This window comes from Mycteria americana, chromosome 1, assembly GCF_035582795.1.
Source record: "Mycteria americana isolate JAX WOST 10 ecotype Jacksonville Zoo and Gardens chromosome 1, USCA_MyAme_1.0, whole genome shotgun sequence".
NCBI classification, from domain to species: Eukaryota; Metazoa; Chordata; class Aves; order Ciconiiformes; family Ciconiidae; genus Mycteria; species Mycteria americana.
In genome coordinates, this window is record NC_134365.1 from 67,594,367 (window position 1) to 67,622,014 (window position 27,648).

The 27,648-nt window shown below is 39.0% G+C and overlaps 1 protein-coding gene across 1 annotated transcript; it reads left to right on the forward strand.

The window, feature by feature from the left end:
- Positions 1 to 1,894: 1,894 nt before the first annotated feature.
- Positions 1,895 to 27,595, forward strand: AMN1 (antagonist of mitotic exit network 1 homolog). Its single transcript, XM_075503854.1, is given in 8 exon segments — positions 1,895 to 1,950; positions 1,952 to 2,068; positions 10,400 to 10,532; positions 14,185 to 14,329; positions 16,536 to 16,753; positions 20,439 to 20,495; positions 23,606 to 23,717; positions 24,367 to 27,595. Coding segments are annotated over 8 exon segments (897 nt in total). The 5' UTR covers positions 1,895 to 1,909; the 3' UTR covers positions 24,441 to 27,595.
- Positions 27,596 to 27,648: the final 53 nt, after the last annotated feature.

A 27,648-nucleotide genomic window follows, 5' to 3' on the forward strand; every position in this document is an offset into this window, starting at 1 on the left:
CAAATAGGTGTAGGAGCAGCATGTAACTGCTCCCTGAGACAGCCTGGTGCCAGTTTCAGTTTGAGATACAGCACAAGTGTGTGAAGTTCAGCAGTTCATAAGCTGCTTCAGAAGCAACTCCTGAGGTTAAACAGTTAAAGGCTGTCACTGCACTAGTAATTATTTCCAGCCCACAAGCTGAGGAATAGTAAACCTACCATCAGCACAACCCTAGCCTCATTGCTACCCACTAGCCTTTACCCACTGCCAGACTAGCTGATGGGAGAAACAAATGTGGTAAACTGAATCTTGTGAAAAATAGCAAGAGAATCGGTTGCTTGTCAGCCAGGGGTGTCTGCTGGGTAGGTTCATCATGCAGGCACACAGAATTTGTCAGTACCACACAGTTTGCTGCAGCTTTATCATGTCTCCTGACCCCAGGAAAGGGATCTCCAGGGGGGCCTGCTAGCACTCCCTGCTCAACCCAGCACCTCCCACTGGCATGGGGATTTCTGCCTTCCCAATGCTAAAATAGGTATTTTTTAATGTGTTTATTTGAAAGCGTGTTTTGTTGGAAGAATATTTTCCTAAACTGTCAAGAATCCCATGAATGATTTTGATGTAACAGAGTAAAAAGCCACAGCCTGCACACCTGCTCTATGAAACTTCTCCTTCCTGTCACCCTCTTCACAAGCATCACATTTCCTCTTGTTCAAGGCCATGTCATGTCCTTCCGGGGAACTAGCCCCCCAAGCCACCAGCCACTTGGGGAAACCCTCTCCTGCCTTTCCTTAGGGAGAAATACCCGTCCATGGCGGCTGAGGCCAGCCTGCTCCTGTAGCCTCCCTGGTGCTCAGGCTCGTCGGGGATGTCTCGCTTCTGCTGTTGAGGGCAAAGCTAAAACAAAACTCGCTCTGTTGGCTTCATGTGCCTCCTGCTTTTGTTACAAAATTCACAACTGGCCCATGCTGACTGAATTATAAAGGTAATTATAAAGAATTATAAAGAATTAATAATTAATAATTAATAATTAATAAAAATTATAAAGAATTATAAAGGTAAATATTTATTCATGCGCATGAGGTGTCCCAGCCAAACTGGGCATATCCAAGTGGTTTTTCTTCAGGGGGTTTTATAGCTTACACTATAAGGGTATAATATGAATAATCCAATTACCTACTAATGCATATTTCTAATTATCCAATCATAAAAAAGTGTATTTTGTAGGTCTTGCAGCAGCACCATCCATTAGCATCCTTGTGGTTTATCTGTTAATCCAGGTGTTTCAGTTGTCGACTTCAGCAAAGTTATCAGCAACCCGTGTTTCTCTTAGATACGGATCCTTCAGTTAATTTTGCGAGAACAGAGGTTTCCTTATCTTAGTCGATCACTTGTTCTTTTTAGTAGGGGTAGGTGATGGGTCTTGGGTCTGAAGATAATGATGCAGCAATTATACGCTAATAATGTTGTTTGCTCCTAAGGACTCTGTGATCTCAATTGTTATCACACTGTCCAGGCAGAAATGTAAGAAGGCAGAATAAAAAAAAAACAGAGAGAGAAAATGAATTGCAGGTAGAAAGATCCGGGACACAGCAGACTCTCGTCCCTGCAGACTAATGGACATTAGGAAAACCGGTGCTGTGGTAAGACTCCACTGACGGCAGCAACGAGGAAAATGGCAGTTAAAACAACTGTGCTCCTTGCCTGAAGGCTCCTAACCTCCCCAAGCTCCCCTGTATTTCTTCCAGGCTTGGGAAGATACTCTGTCCTAAATATTAAGCGCTGGAAGTGGGGAGAGACAGCCCCTTTTTGCGAGATTTGGGCTTTTGCACAATATTTCAGGCCGCTTCATGAGGCACTCTTGCCGTTTCCCGCCACAACCCCTGCGGCGATCGCAGGGCGGGCCGGGAGCAGGACTACATCTCCCGTCATGCCCGCCTTCCGGAGGGAGCCGCCGCCATTTCGGCACCGTCCCCGGGAGCCGTTGGGTTGGGGCGGTGCCGCCTTCCCCGCTCCCCGCCGCCGCCATGAGCCGCCTCAGCGGCGGTTGGGACGGTGCCGGCGAGGAAGTCCAGCTCCTCCTGGACCTGTGAGTGCCGCCCCGACACCCTCCCCCTGTGCCCGCCGGCCCTCGTTCCCTCCGGGAAGTCCGGTGGGTTCAGGGCCAGCCGAGCGGCTCAGACTGCTGCCCTCACGGCGAGGCCGCGGCCTCGAGTAAACGCAGTGTCACCGAGGCAACCCGTGGGGCCCTTCTGTGGGGCGCCCGGAGGAGGGGTTTGGCCAGCGTGACAGGGCAGGGGATAGGGTTTGGCAGGCGGGGATGGCAGAGTGGTGACAGCATTTGGTAGTGGTGGCAGGGTAGCTGACAAGAGTTTGATAGTGGTGACAGGGTAGGTGACAGGGTTTGACAGAGTTCAGTGGGAGTTACAAGAGAGGTGACAGGGTTTGGCAGAGGTGACAGGGTTTGATGAGGTGGCAGGGGAGGTGGTAGGGTTTGGCAGAGGTGACAGGGTTTGATGCGGTGGCAGGATGGGTGACAGGGTTTGGCAGAGGTGACAGTTTGGGAGGAGTTACAGGACAGGTGGCAGGGTTTGACAGGAGTGACAGGGTTTGGTGGGGGTGACAGGGTTTGGCAGGTAGATAACACGATGATCCCTGACAGATCTGGATGTGGAGGGATGGCTGAGGATCCCTGGCTTCACCTGGCCCCAGTGGATCCACTGAATGGTGTTTTGCTTTGAGTTTTTCATTATGTCAGATTCCTTTGTGTTTAGGAGGGAGTTAGAGACAGCATAGGGATATTTGATTTGACAGATAAAACAAAAATAGCTAGCAAACAATACAGTTAGTCTTAGGCTTTTATTCTTCTTTTAAAGCACTGAAGATAAGATTATAGTTGCCCTGGTGTAGCCAATAAGTGTTTTATTGTTTCCTATAAAGTACAATAACAGTGAAAACATTTATAATTTAAATGATTAATTGTTTAAACTGCAGATCAGTAATATACTCTGAGAATATCAACCGGCTTTTTGAAAAGAATGCAATTAATCCTAATAACTTTTCTCTCAAGCTAAATTTAAAATTCTGTGGCAAGAGGCAGTTAAATGTAACTAGAAGATTTGGCATAGCTCACATTGATTTCCATGTATCTGCATTGGTTTTGGAGTATTTTCTGCAAATTTGAACTAAGTAGTCAGTCTAGATTTGCAGGTCCCTATTCAAACATGGCTGCATTAGCCACTCAGTATCTTCAAGAGAAAAAAAATCAATCTTAAGTTTGTATTAAGTTTTTAGATACAACTGTTTTTATGTACTACAGTATACGGTGACAATCTGCCTCCTTCAGGATGAATTGCCAGAAAAGTTCATTTACCCAGTGGACAAAATGTAGGTGTCATATAATAAATAGGTATTTAGCACGTAACTGAAGTGTGTGCCCTTGTATGACAAAGGACTGCTTGCCCATTCACATGACTCAATAGGCATCCATCATAGAAGAGGGAACAGCCACATGGTCCCTGCACACATGCACCAACCACATGGTAGGTGCACACATGGTCCCCCAAAAGGCTCAGAAAGTCTATTTGACTCACCCTAGCCAAAGGTAGGGTGCAGTTTTGCACCGAGGAGGTGCTGGTTCATTTGGGATCTCAGTAACAAAGGCGTGGGCTCTCAAGGCTAGTTAACTGTTTTATTGCATAAAGAATAGTAGTAGTAGAAAACATGATAGCAATCTTATGTCCTTTGTGATGCTGAGGGCCCCGGCTATTGCAGCATGAGACAAGCCTCTTCACATTCATCAGCAATGCTGCACAGATCCCGTCTGTGGCAAGATTCACACTTGTGGACTTTAGAGCTTTGATAAGATTTTTTAGAAGTAGACAACTATTCTTCATTTCTGCAGTCAAGTAAAGGAATGTTACATGTAGATACGCTGTTTAATCTCAAGACAAGGCAAAGAATGTGGATCGTGTAATCTACTTGTACCTGTGCTGAGTCGGAGCCGTGTACAGGCTTCTCTGTTACGGTCAGTCAGCCAAGTTCATCCAGCGGTCACCCAAGTACAGTGAAAACATTGCATTCTTACACATCTCCAGAGGAAGGAGTGAAAGGCGATCATGGTGTGTGCTCAGGTTGTGTAACAGTCACTCATGCTGATGTACGGGTCTCTGCAACCAAGGCCTGTGATTAAATTTTGCCCGGGTCTCCTTGAAATCACTGTCTCCTCATTACAGTGTCTTCTGCAGTGGCCTGCTACAGGTGCCCATATTACACTGTGCTAACTTCAGAGGTTTTTTTAATGTGCTTCCACACTGGAAATTGTGCTTCTTTCCTTGCTTAAATTTGTGCTACACTTCGGATTATAGAGCCTTAATATTTTGACTTCTCTAGAGTTTTTAATCGGTATGAGTTCAATTTGCTGTGATTTGGTGGCATTCTGGTGCCAGTCAAGGTTCTGTTGCAGAAAAGTTGTCTATAGGGGCTCCAGAGCTGTGGCTATACGCTAAATCTAATTTGGCTTAACTCTAGGCTGCTGCTGCCCCCTGCCCTCAGCCACTTGTTTTGGCAGTATTATTTCTGTGACTTCACAGTTTTAGTCACGGCAATGTTCATTCAGATCAGATGCCGAACAGCTCACTGTGCAACTGTGAATTTCCGAGCCAGCATGAGGAAGGCGCGGTAAAAAGTGGTTGGGGAGATAAGAGGGGGTGGAACTAGCCTTTCCAACCTCTGTTTGGACTTTACACACCACTCTAACTAAGTGTAATGACAGCTGGGCTGCTAATAGAAATTAATTGCAAGGGTTCTGTCTTGCTAATAACTTTTCTCTTTTTGCAAAGCTAAAACCGTATCCATACTTTTTTTGTTGTGCATGATTAATCTGTTAAAATGGTGTTTAAGATGTGCATTACACTGCATGCTTACGTTCTCATGATTAACCTTAGATCTTAGACCTAGCAATTTCTCTTTATGTGTACTGTAGCGCTTGATACCATAAACAATTTCTACTTTTGATTGGTTACTAATCTTTTTTACACTACTTTATTAGTTAGTACCGCTGCAGCAATTTTCTATGTTAATATAACAATATAATTATTATACCAGTAAGACTAGTACTTGAAACTAATAATTACACAACCTTTTAACAAATGTGTGTAATTTTAGTGTATTGTTTCTTGTCTTATGCCAATCAGGTGATGACCATCTATTTATGCCAGGTTGCACTTTAAGCTTCTTACTTATGCCAACCCTTAGGCTTATTGTTTAACTAGCAGATCTTACAGCAGAAACTAAAAACTGAAACAAATCTATTAGTCTGTGGAGTAGTCCTTTTAAGAAGGTCATTATTTTTAAGATATCCAAACCTAACAGAAAGTGAATTTATTAAGGTGTTGCTGCTGTTTGGTGGTGTCTGCTGTTTGTCTGCTGCTTATTGGCCTTTGCCCTGTTCCCCTTAGCACTCCAAAGGTCACATGCACAAGAGCATCATACTGGAAATATTTAGAAACATCCTTTTTTCTTTTTTTTTCTCAAGTTTTATCTTATATTAGCTTGTTTCCTGAAGTTACTGTTCCCAAGATGAGAAATGACCAATTTACACATGCACTCCTAGCTGATGCAGTTTTAAGGCTAGGTACTGAGGTACACCAAATTTGTAATTGGTTTACATAATTACACTTGATTGAAAACTGACGGTGTAGGAGTTGCAGGGCCTGCCAAATAGAGTGGATGCCTGGCAGCAACAATGCTTGCTGGAGAGGTGGAGAAGGCAGCTGGGGCAGATAACAGCTTTAGCTGTCATACTTGTAGGAGGCTGCTGTTACAAATCTCTCAGAGCCCTGGCAGGTGTTTTAAGCTGACTAGTTAATGCCCAGACATAAGCTCAGAACCAAGAGAGTTTCTACCATTAAAAATGATACTCTTAGAGCAACACAAATGAAACTTCACATTTAAAGGTGTTTTGATTAAGATTGTCACTACATGATAAAGAAGTGTGCTGCACATGTAAGTCATCACAAGAGTATGTAGTTAAGTATTGCTTAGGTTTGATTGTTCCATGTGTCGTCAATAGCTAGCTCCTGTGGTAACAGGCATCATTAACAGCTGGCCAGCGGGTTGCAGACTAATGCATTACCTGACCTGTCAAGTGTCTTGGAAAACTAAGGTCTTACAAAGGCATCAGAACATTTGCAGATGGGTACATCTGCATAAACAAAAACTGAGGACTGAAGTAGAGTATCAGTTTCAAAACAGAGCTTCCTTTTATGGTCTTACTATTGAAAGGGTTAAATCCCTGACAATCCCTGACTAAGACCTTACTGTGATACATAGACTTGCTTTTTTTTTTTTTAGTTTCACTTGCATCCTTGTTCTCTTTTGTTCTCTTCGCCTGCAAAGATAGTTTTAGTTACCTGCTGAGCAGAGTTGATGATAGGACATTTCCTGTAACTTCTTACCTGATAAGACTAAACAGGCCTTGAGCAAGCTCATTAGGCTTCCTAATTAAATCACTGGTAACAGGAACTCAGGAGGATTGTGCCAAAGATAAGCACCAAAGAACTAGTTTAAATCGACCCCCTTGTAACATTCCGAGGCTGAAGGACTGATGAGCTAACTCAATGACTATATAAGGACAAAGGAAGTCCGAAGTTCAACTAGCAGCCAATGTGAGGAAGACTATGGAAGACCACCAGGAGGGTGAAAAGACCCTAACCCTAATTTTACTGTACATGCTTGGACTATGTAAATGAATTCCGGGAACTCATCACCATAAAACTGCCCTTTTCAGGAAATCTGATGACTAGGTATGATTTTTCTGCATATGAACTGATGTGTTGTGCTAACCTGGCGGAGCACTTGTGGCGGAGCGATCCCTAGTGCTGCCCAGTGCTGCAATGAAGAATACCTGCTTAATAGTCATCCCGACTATTGAGTCCTGATTTCGGCTTTTCATGGCAACACTATGAATATAAATTATCCAACCCTAAAGAATGCAGGAAGATATATCTATTTTGTTATTTGCCATTAAACCTATTTTAGTATCTGTTGTTCTGGTTCATTTCTTCTTCTGATGTCTCCCACTTCTAACATCTGTTCTGCTATTCTATTTCATGTGACATAACTTAGGATAAGCTGCACCTTGATGTAAGTTAGACCATTTGTAGAATAATTAGTCATAAAGATCTAATTTCTGTTTTATGTATTGGAAATATACACATTTGTCCTGTCATAAGGCCTTAACCCTATCATAAAGCTTGAGGTTAAAGATCATAGGCCTTTTCTGTTCTGCATCTCTTGACACATTTGGAACAAATGAGTGTGCCATTTGACACTTTGTAGACCACTCTGAACTAGAAACAGCTGGTGTAACAAGTCTGATAATGTGGAGGAGGAAAAAAGCCTCTGGGTGTTTTGCAAGAAGGAATAGTCTTTTATCAGGTCGTTACAGGAGTAAAGCACTACTCCGTTTATCCCTGTCCATGAAAAACAGGATTCATGGTTTCTTTCATTAAGTTAGACTGGGACAAAATCTGTCTGCCAAGTGAATGCATTATACTCTTTACTTCCCAGTCTTAGTTATTGCTGTATGTATCCAGGTCACATAAAAGTACAGAGGCCAACTCCAGTGGAGAGAGTTATGGTGCAATTACAGTAGCTGCTCTGAGTTTACTAGTAGGGTGAGCTAATGGAATAATGTTGATTCTACAAAAGCAAAATGTTTTGTAGGACAGTAATGTTTTCTTTCAAAATTTTGGATAGGATTTAAAAAGAAAAGTTGGCCTAGGGAATCTAATTCAGGTAGCTATGATCAATAGATAATAGAACCTCCAATTCAAAGAACTCCATCCCTTGTACGGACTCATGTTAGGTTTCTAAGCAAGAGCAGGACAGTGAGGAGTTACCCTTCCTCCCCCATTTCAACTCCCTCCATTTTAGTTTTGCTGTAGTGTAATCCTTTTTAAAGTCTTGGCATTTCCTAGATGACAGTGTTACCTTTCAGTTATCTCTGGATGTTGGTTAGCTTCAGGCTAGTTTATGTTCCTCATTCACCTTGGGACTTTGTTTTTGGATAATGAAATCTCCCTTCAGAGAGCTGTAATTCCTTTCTTAAGGATCAGCAGTTGTCTTTTAGCATATTAGTGAGTTGCCATTGCTCTGCAGGTCAGTATGCTCAGGATGCTTAGAAGCTATTCATAAACTCTTCCCGGAGTTGCCTCTGGTGTTTCAGTAAGCCTGTGATTGTAATTTTAAGTTGCAGAGGTTGGGACTTTAACATTTTATGTATCCTATTGTTGTCTCACAAACAGAGTTCATTACCCGGTGTGCAACACCCAGTACACACACAGAGCCAAGATATCAGTTTATTTCAGGTTTTGTGCAAGACCGGGTGCTAGGTGGTAGCTCTACAAAGGTAGTCCCTCTGGCTCGTTCATGCAGGTACAGTATTTATACAGTCTAGTTATACATATGTATAAGTAATTACGTAAAGCAGTTTTCTATTGGTCTGCATTTTCTCATCTTATTCTTAAAGCCACAGTATTACTTTAATATTCTATGCATGCCCAAAGGTGGGGGGTCTCTGCTTGGGCTGGGGTCTCCAGCTCAAGGGGTGTGACTTTTAGTATTATTATGAGGACAGTTTGCCTGAGGGTGCTTCTTATCACAGTTCTGCTAGCAGCTTCAGATTGTTCCCAAAACATCTTAATTAGCTTACATATTTCCCCAGGATGTGTTTCACTTCCCAAGGACAATAATTTTACTTAGACATTCCACATTCCAGTCTGAATCCTCCTTATCAACTTTATGTAAGTCCTGGCCTTCCACCAGCTCCTGATTGATGACACTATGATACATTAAAATGCCTTAGGAATCTTAAAAAAATAGGATTGCATGATTAGTGTCCCTCTATAGTACTCAATATTGCATAAGTAAATACTCTTCTGTATATTTGACCTTGAAAACCATTATTTCAAGTGTTCTACCTGGGTAATGTTCCACATATCTCTGGATAATACTGATCTCTTTGTTTTATTTTTCTTAAGTAAGGTTCTTCTTGTTTTCTCCCAAAAAGCTCTGTTCCATCTGGAGTCTCTTAACAACATATTCTTACTGAAATGATCCCTTTTTGTGGCATTCACACAGATAAAATTCTAGGATTTCAAATCCTGTCTTAAAGCATCACCCAGCATTCTGTGATATTAGTGGGCCTATTAATATTTATTTCTGCCTAGTCCTTCCTTTTCAGATGAATACTTAAGCCCTGTGTGTCTTTGAGATTTGTTTGCAATTTCTCATGCAGCAGTATCTCATGATGGAAACTTTAAATCAAGTTTCAGTATCTGGCAAAGGGAACAGATTGCTTGGATCAGGGAAACAATTTTGAACCTGAACCAAAAGATGTCCAGAGAGCAGGATGTTTATGATGTATAGAAAATGCAGTGTATGTTGGCATTATTGTTAGTTCAAAATCTCTAGCCTGGTGTATATGATAATCAGGCTGTTTCCTTCAGGTTGATAAATCATTCTGACAAATAAGCATGTTCGGGGGGATGGGGAAGGAGGCCTAAAATATGCTATTAAAGAAACCAATGGCTATACTGAGTCAAACCAATCCGTGTTTCTGATTGTGATAGGATTTCAACCAGCTGTGTGAGAACCTTCCTTCTCATCCCAGGGCAGCTTAATTTTTTGAAGAACCATTGCTGATGAGGCTTTTTGAATACCTTGTAAATATCCAAGTGGGTTCACTTTCCCATGTATATTATATTTTCCATGTGTCCACTAGTTATTTTGTCTAATCTACTTTGTAGGACCACAAACTTGTTGATCTGTGATTTCCTGCACCCCACTAAGACAGAAAAATTTCTGCCTCAGGTGATAATCCTCTGTGATCAGATCTAGTTTTAAGCACAAGGTTAAAAAGGTTGAGCACAGGGTTACACAGCACAATTCATATTAAAAGAGTACTACAAACTAGACAGTGAACAAAATACTACATCTGAAAATATCTCCTTCACGTTTTTAACTGAGGTGAAAGAGAGGTGTCCCTTCTCTGAAACTAGCTGTCCCAACTAAAGATTTTACTGCCTCCTGAGTGAAGGCTTAGCTGGTAAAACGGCTTTTCTTACAGCTCATGAATATATTACCAGCAAAATAATTTTGTGAGACGAGTTGGTGATTACAGTGAATGAGGCTACAATTTTTGCCTACAGTTGATAGGGGAACACTTGTGCAGAAGGATCAGCTGATTGACCCCAAAGGGCAATAACTGAATTGGTGGTAGCATGGGACAGCTGGAACTGATAAGGTTTGAAGGCAGCATAGCTGGATGTAGAAGATGACATCTTACAGCTTGATTGTTCTAGTTATAATATGTAATGCCTATTTTTGATTGTGTTGTAACTTTCCTTTATTTCAGATGCCTTCAATGTTTGACAAAGAACTTTTCCAGATATGCTGCAGATATTAAGTCATTGCCACCCAACATAAAGGATAAACTGATTAAATTAATGAGTAGGCAAGGTCAAATAACTGATTCAAATATCAGTGAGGTAAGAACCCATTCAAAACTATTCTGTCTGTGGTAGTTAATCACAAGGATGAACTAAGCTAAAACTGTTCACGTGAGACAACAGATAAATTCAGGCCTACTTTCTCTGTCCATGTCTTCACAGGGTTTTTTTCTTAAACTTCATAATGTTAATAGTCCTGTATTAGTAGTAATAAGATTATGTTTGTAGTGACAAATAAATTAAAAATGTTCTCCCTTCAGTGATAGTTGATTTCTGTGTAACCAGCTGACATATATTATCCCTTTTCAGTATGGGGAAACTGGACTCTATTGCAAACCAGTCTCTGTTCCTGAATGTAGTATGTTTCAAGAAGCTAGTGCATAATTTAGTAATGAAAAGATTTCAGGAACTTGTTGGATTTCTGTTATGTTCTTTTGACATTATGCACATGATCTCCATATAATTTATTTAAATCTTGATTCTTTGAAATATGATGATGCTAGGGCTAGAAATTGATGGTTCAAATTCTCTCATCCCTTTTGCTCATTGATGTGTGTCAGTGTTTCAAAATGAAACTAGTTAATGACTTTCCTTTAGCTGTAAATTCAGGGGCACATCTATTTTGGTATCTATCTACTGTTATCTTGTTTAGCCTCAAAGGGAGGCGTGAGAATTGAGGAAGGCTAAAGGTTTGCCTTGGTGAAACAGAAAATGAATGACTCCCTGTTCATTCCTGCTTTGACTTGTAACTCAGAAGAGGCAAACAGTATCAGTTTCTCAGAGTCAGAATAGTGAAGCCAAGACTAGAGGCAGAATCAGAATACTGTGGAAAACTTATGAACAAAAATTTTTATCTTTAGTATGCACCATTTTTTGATTGTAGAAAATAAGTATGAGTAAAAATCAGTGTCTTATTCATTTATCTTATTTTGGAAAATTTGAGTTGACAAAATTTGGTTTAGGCTATCTTTTCAGTAAGTAATCCTTTGTAAGCATCCTAAGAGATGTATATAATTAAAACCATATGATGGTGTGTGTATAAATGCACAAAACCTATTAGGATATCTTTAGTCTGGAAATAAACTAGACAGTTTAAGTTACAATCTTTTCCTCTCTCTCTTTGTAAAATCTCATCTGTCTTTGTCTTCATTTAGCAGTTATCAGTGCCTTCTCTTGGAGCCTGTTTTCCATCTGACACTGGGATATTCTGTTCTAGTTCTTTTTCTCATGTGTTTTTCCTTTCACTGTTCCTGCAATTTCCTGCAATTCTATCCTTAGCTGTCATCACTTTTCTTGTGCATGTTATACCTTAGCTTTCTTTGCTAACAGTTTCCAGGTTTCTCTCACTTGCATTTTTAAGAAAATGCTAGCCATCTCTTGGATTGTGAATTCATACTATTTCTCCATACCATTTCGCTCTTCAGTTTTCCTGTTCTTTCATCTTGCAGATATTCTTGTTGCTTGGCATAGCAAAAACGGCTTATGTTGTTTAGCTCTTCTTTAGTATTCCTTGCTTACATCACATATAACCAAAGTATTCTACATGTGACACATTTGCAAGGTCTCAATTAGTCTGCCATATGGATAAGGAATTTTATTTCTTTGCTATTGCTTCCGTCCTGCCCTTTTCTTTCACAGTCTCCACAGTATTGCAGCTAGATCTATTATCTTGGAATTTTTCAGGCTATGCTATCTTATTTGCTTTTATGCATGCCCTTTCTTTGGTGGTGTTTGAGCATTTTGCTTAAAGTTAAATTTCTTCCAGTTGAAATTCTGTTAACCTGCACTTATGTGTAAACTTCTATTTCATCTCTTACCTCCCTGTTCTTGCCCAGATTTGTGTTATCATGCATTTTTTTTTTCCTTGCTCTGCTTTTTGCTTGGAGCAGCCTTCCATGACACACGTGCTAAACTCCTTATTTCAACTCACTTTTACCATAAAGATCTATAAAGCCATTCAGCATGTGTCCACAGGATGTAAGTCTATACTTTAATCTCCTGTACTCTGCATCCAAACAATCCTTACTCTATCTAAAATTCCATCTTCTTTGAGGCAGATTAGATTTTAATATATGCATTCAGTGAATATGAATCTGTGAGTAACAATAGAAAGCAAACCTCTAAGTAATACCTGAGCGTGTGAAGAATCATGGGCTAGGGAAGCTTAATACTCTAGCTACTTTAAATAGGCAGTATTCTGATAGTATTGTTGCTTCTCATTTAGACTTCCTTGCATCTAATGATCCTTCTCATAAGATTTCTCATGTGGCTTCAAAATCAGCAGTTTTCTCACTTTTGTTGTGTCCTAGGCAATTTGGAATTGTGAAAGAAAGCCAACAGTCAGGGAAGGCATCTTGAATAGAAGTTGACGGTCACTTTGGCTTACATCATCTCTGGGTTTGGCTGTTTTAGTTCCTTAGATATGAATTCAGAAATAGGAGTGAAATAAGAGCTGAATGTTATCTTGTGAAAACTATTCACAAGTGTATTGTGGGATATGTTGGTGGTTTTGTGGCATAAAGAGACATATTTGAGGCTTTTAGCATTTGAGGAGAAAAAGCTGTCAAAGCTGTCTGAGGTCTGCCATTCATTTTGCAGAAAAGTTGCAGTTATAATCTACTAGAAGCTTTTGCTTTTTTTCAAAAGGCTTATTTGACTTTGCCAGTAAAGATTTTAGCATCTTACGTATTTGCAAAACAGAAAAACAGTATTCCTTGCAATATCTTTATTGTACCTGTTAGAATGATGAACCTGAGAAAGGAATAGGCCTATCACCTATGCTGTTATCTTTGCTTGTGTGTGGAAATTTACTGTGTGCTTTTATCCTTGTGAATTAAGGAAGGGAATGACAAGCTGAAGGGAGTAATATAAGGTAATGTGAAAACCTGATCTAACACTTGCCTGTTGGTCTGAAGGACAGCTCAGTAAAGGTATAGATTGTTTGCACAAGAGGGGGCTATAAACAGGATTTATTAAAAAGTAGTGAGAATCCTTGAAAATTAAATTAGAGGTAAGATATATGGCTATTGTTACTAAAATCTGAGGCCTTCCATTGCTTTGGGTCTAAATTTCATAAATGTCCTCTTGGGGAAGATTTCACAAAAACTCCAACCTATGGTCTTGTGGGAGTGAAAGAGTCTAATGAGGATTTGGTACTTCCTCATGGTATGATGATGAGATTGCTTGTTTATGAGAAAAAGAGTGTGTGTGTAGGTGAGAAAAATACTCTGGGGCAAAACATCTTTCACATATTACCCTTATCTGTTCAGTGGATTTAAGTTTTGATCACAGTCAGTATTTTTTTACACTTCAGATTTCTGCCATCAAAGTTGTGCTAGTAGATTTGAGGGTATTATCCTTGGTAAACATATCTGTGCTGGCAGAAGCACTACTGTTAGCAACTATACCATCAAAATAGTACTTCCACTGTTTAAATAGTAGTGTTAATGTGTTCCTACTGTAGATGTGATCACAGAAACTGAACATTCATGCTGTAGGAGATGAACTGTTGCGGCAAATATACCATGTTTTCTTTAGAGTGTTTAGTTCCTAGGACTGGTAACCCCATCCTCTAGTGAATATTTTTTTTAAAAGTTCTATGTGATGTCTAACATTACAAGTATTTTAGATAAAAACATGCATGTTCTATGACATAGCAGAGTTTGACTGAAATGGTAGGTTTTTGTTACAGGTATTACACCCTGCTGTAGAGTCTCTAGACCTCCGAGACTGTGATATTTCAGATAATGCATTATTGCAGCTTTATAACTGCAAGCAACTGAAAAAAATCAACTTAAATTCTTGCAAAGAAAACAGATTGGGAATCACTTCAGAAGGTATGTTATCTGTGCACAGATAACTGGGATCTTATTTCTGTTTTATTTTTCTGGTTAGATTGGAATAAATTGCAAAAAATATCTAGGGTAAATATTGCTTAAAAAAAATCCCCAATGCCACACCAATACTAATTAAAAGTCACTTCAGTGGTGTAAATTATAGGCCTAGAGCACTGATTATCTTATGAAAGAGAGCTATCGGGTTACTCTTATGCTAGGTTTCTGGTAAAACTATGCTACATTTGATCATATTTTCCACTTCATCTTAATTATTCCTTCCTGAAAACTTGTGCCAGAACCTTACCAGTACCACTGGGGTTGAAGTTTCAGGCTTGTGATTTCCTAAATTACTTTTTCTCCTTTTTAAATTAAATGTATTTGTTATTAAGTAAGCTTATTGCACCTTCTCTGACTTAAAAGACTTGAATTGCTCTAGGACTTTAGGAATTCAGGTGTTACTTTTAACCTCAAGTTTCAAGTTGTCGGAGCTATTAGCTTAAAAGAATTAAGCTTGCTGAATTTTATTTCGCACAAGTTTTGTTTTGTCTTTTGATTACACTTATTCTTTTGTTCCATTATTAACTTATCCTTACTGAAAACTGAGGCAAAATATTAATTTAGTATTGAGCTAATGTATACCGTACTTCAGATCAGTCTTGGTTTGTATTTTCTTACCATTGCATAGTGATGCACTCATCTTTTTACTTAAGAATTGGATAAACTTTTAAAAATTTATTTTATTTATTTTCAGTGTCACCTCATTGTTATACTTTTTGACCCATAAGATACAGTTCGCAATGGTCTTCCCTCCATGCCTTCATCTGTCCACTGATTTCTGGTACAGTTCTTAAGGTACCAGCTAAGCCTAGAGCTCTTTATGTATACTTTTCATCTATTTGGACAGAGATTCCTGATTACTTTGCAATTAAAAATGGGAAGTCTAGTTCTTTATTGGCAAGTTCCTAGTCCATCCAACTTTACTAACTTTCCTACTTATAAACTGAGCCCGTTTTAAACTGAGAATCAGTTATGAAGCCTTTAATTTAAGCTAGAACAGTTCTTTATCACTCATCTCAATTACACGCAGAAAAAAACCACCCAAAGTCACCCCATTTTAAAGCAGTGTTACCTTTTACTAATTCAGTAACAGGTGGGGTTTTTTTGGTTGGTTTGTTTGGGTGGGTTTGTTTTTTTTTCTTTTTAAGAAACCTGCTGGCTACCAGATCCAGAAATATCTGAGCCCTGTCATTACTAGGAAACATTTGCTCTGTAAGTTGCACATGGAATGTTTAGTGTCCTTTAATACAATATCCAGTAGTACTTACTTCTCTGTCAAATTCAGCTACCATTACTATCTCTGCTGTCATTCTTTGCAAAGTGGTTCTGACCCAAGCGAGTACTATTTTATCCGTGTTTCTTTGAAGTTCTTACATAGAAACATATCTTAATGACATTCAACTTTTTATTTCTATCTATCCAGAAGTGATGTAATTTTCTGTACCGCTGTAATCATCATGTTTCCATCATCCTTGAAATAAATTCCTTTCACGAATTGCATCTGTAGTTCATGTACTTTTATTTTATTGAGTACCTCCTGACACTTCTATGCAAATATTTTGGTTATTACTAACTGTCAGGGCTCTGAGGGCACCAACAGACCCGAATGGCCGTGACTGGTCTCACCTGCCATCCCCACCTACACCAGCTGCCCATGGACCTTCAGTCCTGGCCTGAGCTGTGTTGTAGGTGTACCCGGGTCCTGTCCAGCTTCTGAACTATTGTTTTGATTTCTTGAATTGACCTCAGACATGACCTGTTACCTTGCCTTTTGCCTGATATTCACTGCACCATCAGTGGGACCTGGCACTATCATCAGTCTGCTTTCAAGCCATTGGCATTTTTTCATGCACTCACTGAGGTGATACCTCATGTATATAATATCCCTCAGGTATCCCTCTGCAGGGATTTAAAGGAATTCAGCATTTAGAAATTTTTATCAACTCTAGCATTGTTCATTGTAATTTTCTTTTCTCATCCTTGAATTAAAAGAAACCAACCACAAAGTTATTTCCTTGTACAGAGTCTTTCTGCATGGCATGAGATGAAAGTTGAACAGTCAATGACCAGGGGACAGCATATTGGATTCAGCATGGTGGTTATGTTAAAAAATTAATAATTCTTTAAATTGCTCTGGTTTTTTTGACAGGTGTCATAGCGCTGGCCTTATCCTGTCCTTACTTGCGTGAAGCGTCTTTTAAAAGGTGCTGTGATATAACTGACAGTGGAGTTCTTGCTCTTGCACTCAACTGCCAGTTCCTACAAATAGTGAACTTGGGCAGCTGTTCAGGCATCAGGGATGCATCTCTGCAGGCACTAGGAGAAAACTGCAAATTTCTTCACAGTGTGGACTTTTCATCTACTCAGGTAACTATGGTGGCAATTGGCTAATTGACTTTTGTTTGTTTATTTTTTAAGATTGTCATGGTAAAAGTGAAAGGGGATCTTTTTAGCTCTACTCTTGACAAGGTTTAGGACCACAGTTCACTTCAAATTTCCTCCTCTCAAGGAAAAGGAAAGATGTATTTTGCATCTTGGTAACCAGAAAAATACACATTTTGGTGTTACAGCATGTATTGTGGACCAAAGATAAACCTTTATTAGAATCTACCTAATATTGGAGATTTTTCAGTATCTTTATTTAGTGCAATCATTTTCTTCAAGTTGTAAAGTAATCCAAAATATTTCCTTTAAGGAAAGTAGAATCTTGGGCAGATTATTGTCTGCTTTCAGGTAGGACAAACTGACCTGAATAATAATAATATAGGATGTCAAACAATATAAGCCCCTAGTAGAAATAAACACTCCATAACTAATTCTACTTCAAGAGTGACTGTGCTTTCTGAATGGCTTGTCAGAGTTATGTTCTGGAGTCAACATGGAAAGAATAACATTTAAAATGTCAGAAAGGGCGGGTAACAGGATTTAACAACAGTTAGTATTTAACACAAGAATGGGGAAATCAGCTGCAACAGCAATACTGTAACATACTTCATAATTACAGTAAGATAATGAAGTGGGGGAAAGGATTTTTTGCGATAAGTGTAGCATTCAGTTGACTGCGGTGGTGAGTGATTATGTTGAATGTGAGTCAAGCACAGAGCATTCGTAATGAAGAGTCTGATCTGGAAAACACGTAGCAGGCTCTTATTTTAGATGCTGCTATTCTCTTTCGTTTTTTCCAGAAGTAGGGCATCAAAAGTAATTTAATATTTTCTTTGGTAATTTTTATTATTATCATTTAACTCCATTTCTTCAAACTTATTTCATTACCTTTTTTGTTCCCTTGCCTCTCTCTTCCTTTATCCAAAATAGCTAAGTTTCCCTGTATATGTTTTAAATGAGAGGAAAGCTTCTTGAGTAACTAATCGTTTCCACATTTTTTTCCTTTCTGATAATCACATGATGATAATACACTAGAATTCTGAATTTCATTTGACTAAAAATAAATGGAAATATATGCTAGATACAAATGAAATAAGTTTAAGATGAAGTAGAGAAACTATGGATGACTCATGCCTGTAGAGATTGCGAGGCTAACCATATTCTTGTGTTCGATTGCCAGAAAGCATAGTAAAAATATCAAGTGCAACTGGCAAAACTGTGTGTAAGAGTAAAACAGTGAGAACACTGGAAATAAATGAACATGCAAAGAAGGGCACAGCTCACTTGCAGGAACAAGCACGTGAGCTAGACTACAAAGGGGCCAAATGCCTCAAGGTGATGTAGCCATTTTAAAAATATGCTGATCTGGTGACTGCAAAGATGAAGTACAACAAGTAGCAGGTATAGAAGTGGTGCAAAATAACAAGAAATGGGGCAGGTGAGGCAAGGGAAGGATTGAACTATGAAGGAGATGTAGCTCTGTGTCCCCTGTATGCACACAGAGAGCATGAGTGGAAGGTTGGCCTGAAGAACTCTGTCACACTGGCCCAGGACCATATAAGAAATCTATTTATGTTTACTCAGTATGCTTATGTTACCATTCTGAGGAGGTAGGGTTTATACCTAAACCCTGTACTTACTGCTCTACTTCTAGTGTGCTCTAAATCCCAGCATTGTTAACAGGTAGAAACACAGGCTCAAGAGTCCAAATCCCTGCACTAATTAAACAGTACATTTCCTCTTTAATGTTCATTGGCTCAGTGTATGGCAAATAATTGTGGGAAGAATCTTGCCTGAAAGGGCTGTGCAAACTGCAACAGTTTTCTATGTGGGGTGTGGTACAGTTTAGTTCTCTGCAAAATATGTTGGCAAAAGCAGGAGTGTTGCGGGTTAGCCATTTTGTCTGTCCAGACGCTTCTCATGTAGAACAGAGCTGGGTTGCTAATGTACTTAACTGCTGGTACTGGGCGATGTAAGCCTTTGCTAGAAATGTATATGGAGTTTGGTAACAACTGATCTGTACCAAGAAGCTGATGTATTTGTGGTTTGGTACTAACTGCAGGTGGTTTATCCCCAGTATAAGAGTGTATCCCTTGAAGAGGATGGGCAGATGTGGCATTACAGACAATGCACATAGATAGTCAATAGAGTAGGAAACAATACTGCAACACTGTAGTTATAGTATAGCAGTGGTTACTGTGAGCTTGTGCAGGAAAGTGAGGGGGCTTTGTTTTAATACAAGACTGGTTTCATGCTCTCACACTGTCGTAACCATATACTCACAAGCGTCAAGACAGTAGCATTCAGATGGTCTCTCCAGTGTTCAGGCACCAACCAGGCAGTTTGGTCCAGGTTTGTTTTGATGACATGGAGGATAAGGGATGCAGGCTATCAAATCTTCATCACTTTACTTGGGTTGGTCTTAGGTTGGTGACCATGAAGTGGGTTTGGATGTGCCGTTTTGTACCCTTTAGGAACTGATAGTGATTATTCTCTCCATCCTGTCCCACCTGTGGGAGTTATTAGAATTTATTGATTTACTGCCCTTTGTCTCCTGGTCTGGGTGTCTTCAGGAGCTAAATGTGCTGTTGTCTTGATGACCTGCTAAGCTAGGTACTGACAATACCTGCCATTCTTATAGGCCTTTATGTGCCTCCATGCTGGGACGTTCCTGTCCATTCTCCATTCGCACTGATCTGACCCTTTCTATTACAGTTCTGTACGGTAGACTTGCAATAGAGGGCCAGAAGGCAATAAGACAATTTGTGCAACAGGAATAACCAAATCTTTAAACAGAAATGGAGCTTGTGGTCTCTGGATTCTCGCTGTCAAATTTGGCTGAACCTTACTGTGTATATTTGATGACTGCTATTCCTGCCATCTAATATAAGCACTATGAAAAAACCTGTGTGATGGACCTGATCTCCAATCCAGCTTTTGAAGTGGGGAGGAAGTTTAATGTATTTGGTTCCCAGAAGCAAATGAATAAATTGGCCTTTCTTGCCTTTCTAAGGAAAGGAATGTCTTTTGTCTCTTTCCTGTATCTTGCAGGTAATCATTGTTTCGTGGCTGTCTGTAGCCAATCACTTTGATAAACCTTTTAGAGCGAGTGTATGACGACTGCTGTAAGACTGCTTGTTTGAGGGATTTTTGTCTTACGTAACTGGTTTGCTTCAAGATAAGTAAAAGTAAGACAGCAAATAAGACTGCTATGATTACTTTTTTTTTTGCCAACCCAAGAAACTTCCTTCAGTAACAACTCCAGCAGTCCTGAAAACAGGAGAAAAATTGGTTTAGGTAGAGCAGAAGTGCTTTAAACCTTATAAATTAGAAGTGCCATGCCCTGACCATAATAGTGTACTCACTATTATGAGACAAGGAAGCTGCAGAAATAGCAGTTACACAGTTGGAAACATCCCAGTAGAAAGCCAGGCTGGATCACACGGCAGTAAAATGCAACAGTGTTTAATAGACTGAAAAAAATATACTTGGATAATTTTTCTACAAGCTTAATTGTGAAGAAAATATTGTAACATGAAGTGTATTCAATGACTGCAGGGAGTGAATACATTAATTCCCCCCCCCCCCCCCCCCCCCAATAGCTGTGTTTGAAAAAATTGAGCTTTAATCCATTGTGTTAATAACAATGTGGGGTTTTTTTCTCTAGGTGACAGATGATGGCGTTACAGCACTAGTGAGTGGAACATGTTCAAAGAATTTGAAGGTAACTTACTTAACCTAATAACAAAGAAATGAACAAAAGCAAATACCTGCATTTTTTAATTATTATTATCAGTATTACTTCTGAGAGATGGTTTTTATTGACTGACTTTTGCCTTTGTTTTTGTATACACTTGCCCTGGTTTTGGTTATGAATTGAATATTTTCTGTCTGTCTGTAGCAGTGCCCCAGACCAGCTTTTTGAGAAAACTCAGTCTTTTCAAAAAGAGTTTTCTTCTGTTGAATGTAGTATACTTATTTTAATTCATGTTGTTTTAGAGAGCTGTATAATAAATGCAAATGAATGCTTAACTTTTTCCCTTGATTTCTTTGGAGTTATTTCTTGATTCTGTTGAACGCTGAGGCAGAATTTGCAATGTGGATGGCTTTCATGGATTTAAGAAATCAGTTAGCACCTCTGCATAGGTGAATCTCTTAACTCATGAAAGCAACTGTGAAGTTGTCTGCATAAAGATTCTCTAGGCACTGAGACAGTGATAAAATGATGGAGAAGAGGCGTCCCATACCTCTTACCATAAATGATCTTCTACTTTTCTGTATAGTACATTTCTTATCTGTGTGTGTGTTTTTGCTTTTGTAAGGGCTGGTTCTGAATCCAAGCTATTCATCTAGAAACTAAGATGGGAAACAAGTCATACTTTTGCTAGTTTATAGTATTTAATAAAAAAACCAACCCTAAACAAACCCAAATCTGGGTCAACTGACAGTATTAATAATCTGGAAGAAATAGAACTGTTCTTGTTTTATTTGGAGAGCAAACAGTTAGATTTGTTTTGGGTTTTTTTCCAGCTGATTTTGTCTATTTTGGACAATCTTTTTAGTCTTGGTAAGTCTTGTGGTACAAGATGAAATCACTCTTTTTCAGACCATAGCAATGAGAGATCCTTTTTTTGTATACTAGAAGTGACTTGAAAATATCTTTGTCTTTTAGCTGGTTGCACCTTTAGCTGTAGCAAAACATTGATTCCAGATTTTCTAAACAACCCCGAGACTATGCAGATAGTCTTCATAAGACACCTATCATATCCAGCCTACAAATGTAAAACAATGTGTATCACTGTGATTTGGATTAGGTCATTTGGACTAGGTCATTCTTAAAAGTCTTCAGTACATATGTCTTAAAACACAAATATTGTAATACGTTTTCATAGTTTTATTGTAATAAGTTTTGGGTTTGCTATTGAGTAGAGCAGGGTTCTGTAAAGTTCCTAGAAGGTTCCTACAGGGTTTTGAACTATTTTCCAGCAATGTTGGTATAATTACTCTGTCAGTATTATCTTCCCTCTTCTGTATTATTACTGTCCACAGGTCACAGAGAACTATGTTCTTGTGTGTAAGCCCTTTTTTTTCAAACCCTAGAAACGCAGTTCCATTTATTTTTAATAAATATTTCCAGCTTACAAAATGTGGCCTTTGGTGTTCCCTGATTACATTGCTGTAGTTATTATTTCTTTGAAAGTGCACAGCCTTTCTTTTGTGTGTGCTGTGCATGGATGCCTGTGGAAGCTGTACTAGATCAGGAAGAACAAGTTAGGTAGCTTCCATAAGCCCTTCATCATCTATAAGTGTTCAAGAAAGCAATGTTGAGGTGGTGAGCTTTGATTTCAGAAGAACTAACGGGAAATTTCAATCACACCAGACTGAATAGTAGTACAGATTTTGCTTGTTTGTTTTCCCTTGCTCAATACTTGTTTCCACTTTCTTAAAAGCCATGTATTTAAGTGCTTTTGTATTTGTTTTTTTGGGGTGGGTTTTTCTTTTGGGGGGGGGGGTGGTCTGTGCCATTTTAATAAGGCAAAATTTAATGTTTTTCTGTGGAATGACAATTTAAAAACAAAAGTTGTGTTCTATCAGTATAAAAAGCTAGAATGGTTTACGTCTCTTGGTTTACAAGTAGTAAGAAAAAGAAATTTAGTAGAAAATATGGAATTATTTGCTACAATCTCTTCTTCAGTGTAACTCCTTTCCTTGTCTGTGTCACAATCCTCATACCTCTGTTTCATGTCATCAAAGTGCAAGTTTATAGACAGTGATCTAATGTCAGGTACACAATGAAAAAAATAGGGTCTTAAAATTCTCAAACTGTAACTAGCAGGCAGATTTATAAATCTTTTTACTTCATTCAGAGGCATTCAGATTCCACATTTCACTCACTTATTAAAACGAACTAAAAACTATACATATATCAGCTTTTGTATATCTTGCTTCTGTGAATACAGTTCTTGTTTTCTGTGTCATCATTCTGTACAAAGTTGCATTTATTACAAAAGGTCCCTTTCATTTCTGTGCTCTTTCAAGATCCTTGGAGTTTATAATTTGGAAAAACACTCTTTCACTATAAAACAATGGGGTTTTTTTATTTTTTGCCCTAGGATCCCCAAAGTGTATTTTCCCAAATCCTATTTTTCGTTAGATTTGATAGCCTCTTTTCTGCATTTCTTCTTGTATGTTATATTTATTGAGATGTAAGGCAGTTTAGAGGGGGGGAAAAAAGTTGGTAATGATCTGTTAATGTATTCTGAATTTATTCTTTCTCTAGCACATACAACAGGTACTAGTTATAGAACTGCACAGAAATGAAGAAGAGAGCAGGTTTTAGTCTAGTCTTGGAAGAAGTTCTTAGACTTCTTTCAGGAACTATGTAGACATCTAGATAGATAGATAGATATTAGGAGCTTCAGCAGAGACTCATGAATCCTGCCTGTTTTGGGAACCCCCAGAATTCAGTTTGGGTTCTGTTTTCCTGGACAACAAATTGCTAGGAGAATGTGTGTCATAGGAAAACTGATGGGATTCAAACACCGTATAATCTCATTGAAGAGTTTTCTCAGTTGTCTTGAACGGTATATGTGTTTTGGGAAAACTCAGGTTTATGGTTTTTGTTTTGACTCTTCATAGAAAAGCTGTCTTATTTTTCCTGAGGGTATTTTCCTGGTCTGTATAGGACCACATATGGGGTCAATGCACAGAGGAGTAGTAGGTCATAACTTCTTCTTGGGTGGGGATCTCTGAAAATGGTTGGGCAAAGGAAAGCTCTGCCTCCAAAACTCGGGGTGCTTTGACAGGCTTTTGTTATTACTATTTTCATAACAGGAGATCCACATGGAACGCTGTGTGAATCTGACAGATGTCGCTGTGGAAGCAGTCCTTACTTGTTGTCCGAAGATACACATTTTTCTGTTCCATGGATGCCCATTGGTGACGGGTAGGTCAAATTGTGCAGGGAGTAAGAAGAGTAATTACTTCCTGATAGTATCTTCTTTCTCTCTGGAAGAGCACACTATACTTTAAATAATCCCAAACAAATAATAACTTAATAGTTAAAGTAATAATCATACACTGAGATTTTCAAAGCAAGGAAAGAGTTTTGCTTTGAAAATGGCAACCCTCAGAGAGGGATTTTTTTTATTGTTTTGGAGTTTGGATTTTTTTCTTTCCTTTTTTTTCCCCCCTCAACATGCTGATGAAGACCCAAAGTTGATGCTAAGACTTCAGAAAAATGTTAGCATATTAAAACCCTACACTATTCCAAAAGTATGGAACAGCAGCCATTCAGGAAACAGTGGAACGGAGTAGGACTGGTCGGCCTGAAAAAAACCCAAACTTAAGAGAGGTTATCATCTATCTTGCGTTCTTTAAGTTTGGTTGGTTGGTGGTGCTTTACAGTTATGTGACTGGAGAAAGAACCGAGTGGTTTTGAATTACTACAGGTATATCTGAAGTGTGATATTGTAATAGCAAGATAAACATAAATGCAGATATAAAATTGAATTATTTTGCTGTTTACCTAAATTCTAAACACCACCTGTATATATTCTGAATGAATAACAAGAAATTCCTTGGTTCTTTTGCAGATCGTTCCCGAGATGTTTTAGAGCAGCTAGTCATATCAAACAAAATCAAGCAAGTAACATGGACTGTTTACTGATTATTTATCATGTACGTATGAGTGTAAAGTTTACAGATGGGAGAGCTCCTTCAGAAAACAAGACCTTGGAGAAATAGCTGGTGACTTGTACCACCAGATTGCTTCCCTCCTTGTTCCCACCAGAGGTCTCTGTCGCCATTCCAGTCCTTGCCTGTGAGTCTGAGCTTCCCCGTCGTCTCTACTTAGAGCCCTGTCTGTCTTTGCATTGCTGATCATACTTCATTAAGAGGAAAGTTAAGCTATAATTAATATTACACTGTCATCGCTCAGCCTCCTTGAGGTATCTTTTAGCATCTTTTAGCATCTTAGCTACATATACAAACCCAATTTAAGTAAGTCTCTGTTCTGAGGTTGTAGTCTGAGAGAGTAGTTGCAAGTAGAAGTACCAAGCCCAAACATAGTATTAACACTTATGCAGAAGTGTCTGTAAAGTTAGGACTTTAATCTGACGCAAGTCAACAGACAGAACTAGTGAATGGAGGTGGCATTAACAGCAATGCAAATGTATTTGAAGTAGTAACAAACAGTCTCCTTTCACCATGTACTATTGGTAGGTTTGGAAGAAAAAGTGTAGGTACCTTTCTTTTGATGTTACTGATGCTGCATGTTTCTGGTTTTATTTATCATTGAATACTTGCTGGATTTTTACACATCCAAAACTACAGTCTGTGAACACGTAAACATAAACTTGCTTTGAAATTGTTGGGGTAACTTAACAAATTCCATAGTGGTAGCTATGACCAATAAAAGAATTTTGTATATGGGCAAATACTTATTTGCTCTGGCTTTTGCCTATGTTTCTGCATGAAAATCCTTTTAGGGAACAAAACGTTGGTCCTCATAAGCATAGCTGTGAGTGAAATAGGACCAAATTTAGTGTCTGAGTACATGAATCTCAGGATGGTAGAGTTCAGCAGAGTATGTGTTCTGCTGTATGCGGTTTATTATATCTCCAGTGGCCTCCAGAAGCTGAAAATAACAACCATTTATATATTGTTCAATTGTAGTCGTATTAAAGAAAAAAATAATTCGAAGTGTAGAATGAGTTTGTTAGATGATGGAGCAGTGGACTCATCACAATTCTAAGTCATGTTCATTGGCTTTCTTGAAACAGCATAACCTCTAGTGAGACTTCCATGATTTCTCCATTAAACTTTTTTAAATGCTAGCAATTATAGCATTATAGAGGGCAGGCAGCACACTATGTTGATACTCTGCATCTGGAAGTAGCAGGGTTTAGCTAGGGTGGTCTTACATGGATCTGATGACACTTAGAAACCCATGAGTTTAGGCAACTATAAGGAATATGTTTACTTTATAATTTAACACTTGTCACAGCCACACTCATTTTAAGTGTTGCAGAAATAAACCAGTTGTCTTCTAATCTATTTAAAGTTCAGGTCGAATTGCATGGAACATAATATAATATATGTCGCATCCAGTAATATTAAAGGATATTGTGATGTCTGACAATAATCTCTGTTACTCTGTTAATTATCTGGTTTATGGAAGAGCAAGTCCATTTAGAAAGCTTGTTCATGTGTAACTGAAAGCGTAATTTTCAAACTCCAGTGCCTAAATCCCTAACTCCTGTTGCATGCAGTACCATGGCTCAGCCCAGTGATGAATGTGTTCCTGTGATACCTATAGGTACAACTGCACTGGTACAAACCATTCCTGCAAACAGGAGAAGTTGGTTTTGCTACATTAGCAACTAGCATCTGAAGGCTGTAATTACAGCAAGTCCTTGGACCAGATAGAGGCCTAAGAACCTAATCTCTACCACGTTTTATTGCCTTTTTTAGCTAAAGAGTAGTTTATTGTCTTGCCCTGTGGAATCCCTGGTATCAATCAGGGCCCATCATTCCTTTGAACTCTTGGACATGAGTTGGCAATAAATTTATTTTGCACTATTTTTCATATTGATCCATCTAGCTGATTAGGCAGCAGCAATGACACGCTCAGTAATTGTGTCAAATAAGTAAAGCATAAGGATCAGGCTGTCAGCCCTGGTTTCAGGAAGGGTGCCACAAAAAGAGTAAGTAGATTTGTAAGCTAACTCAAGTGGGAAGGGTCCACAGGAGGTTTCTAGTCTAGCTTCCTTCTGAGCAGGGCCAGCTCAGAGCTCAGACCAGCTTAGTCAGGGCTTTATCCAGCCAAGTCTTGAAAAACTGAAGACTGAAGAGCCTTCACAACCTTTTGAGGCAACTTATTCCACTGCTTGACTGTATTCATGGTGGAAAAAAGTTTCCCTCCTATCCTGTTTGACCCTATTTTGTTTCAAGTTACACCCTTTCTCACTGGAAGAGCCTGGCTGTCGTCCTGACAACCTCCTCATAGGTATGTGCAAGCTGCTTATAGGTCCCTTGAAGCCTTCTCTTCTCCAGGCTGAACAAGCCCAGTTCCCTCAGTCTGTTATTGTAAGACACAGTGCAGTGATGGTTGCCAAACTCTCATCTCAAGTGCTACATCCAGAAAGAAATGAAGATAAAGTAAAGCAGCTGAAGGTGGAAGACCACCAAAATCTGTAACAGCAAAGGACACTTAAATCGTATCTGTGGGACAGTGCTACTGCTACCCTCACTGGCAAAGTTGTCCTTTTTCCCCTTGCTAATGTAACCTTGGATTTGTCCTGTTGAAGACAAATGCAGCTTACACTGTGTCCTTAAACGTGCACGTAGATTTACCATCTTCTCCTATACCCTCTTCTAAATGTGTAACTTAGTGGTATATCCTCACCTTGTGCTTAAAAATCTTTACAACACCGCAGTGAATTAACACTGTATTTTTAGGTTTGAAAGTTTAATGTAACTCACGTTAAATCCTTCAGTGTCAGAGCTTGAGTCTGCTCTCGTATGTGTTTATTACTCGTATAAGTCTACTGGAATATTTTTGGATTGAGGTTAAATCACAGTCATTTTCAACAGATGTTTACAAGCACTGGGTGAAGTGGGAGAAGAACGTCATGCATGCACTTACCACTTCATATTCTGTATTGTTTGGATATTGTTGTAAATCGTTGGGTGAGCACTGCAGAATATTTGCATATTGTTCTGAAGATTAAAGTTTGTAAGCATTCTGTTTGGATAGTTCTGAAAACTTGTTAAATTATATTTTATGACCATGTACATCTGAACCTCCTAATTCATAAAAACCATGGTCTTCTGAGTGAGTACCACATACTTTTTCACATTTATAAGCTTCTACC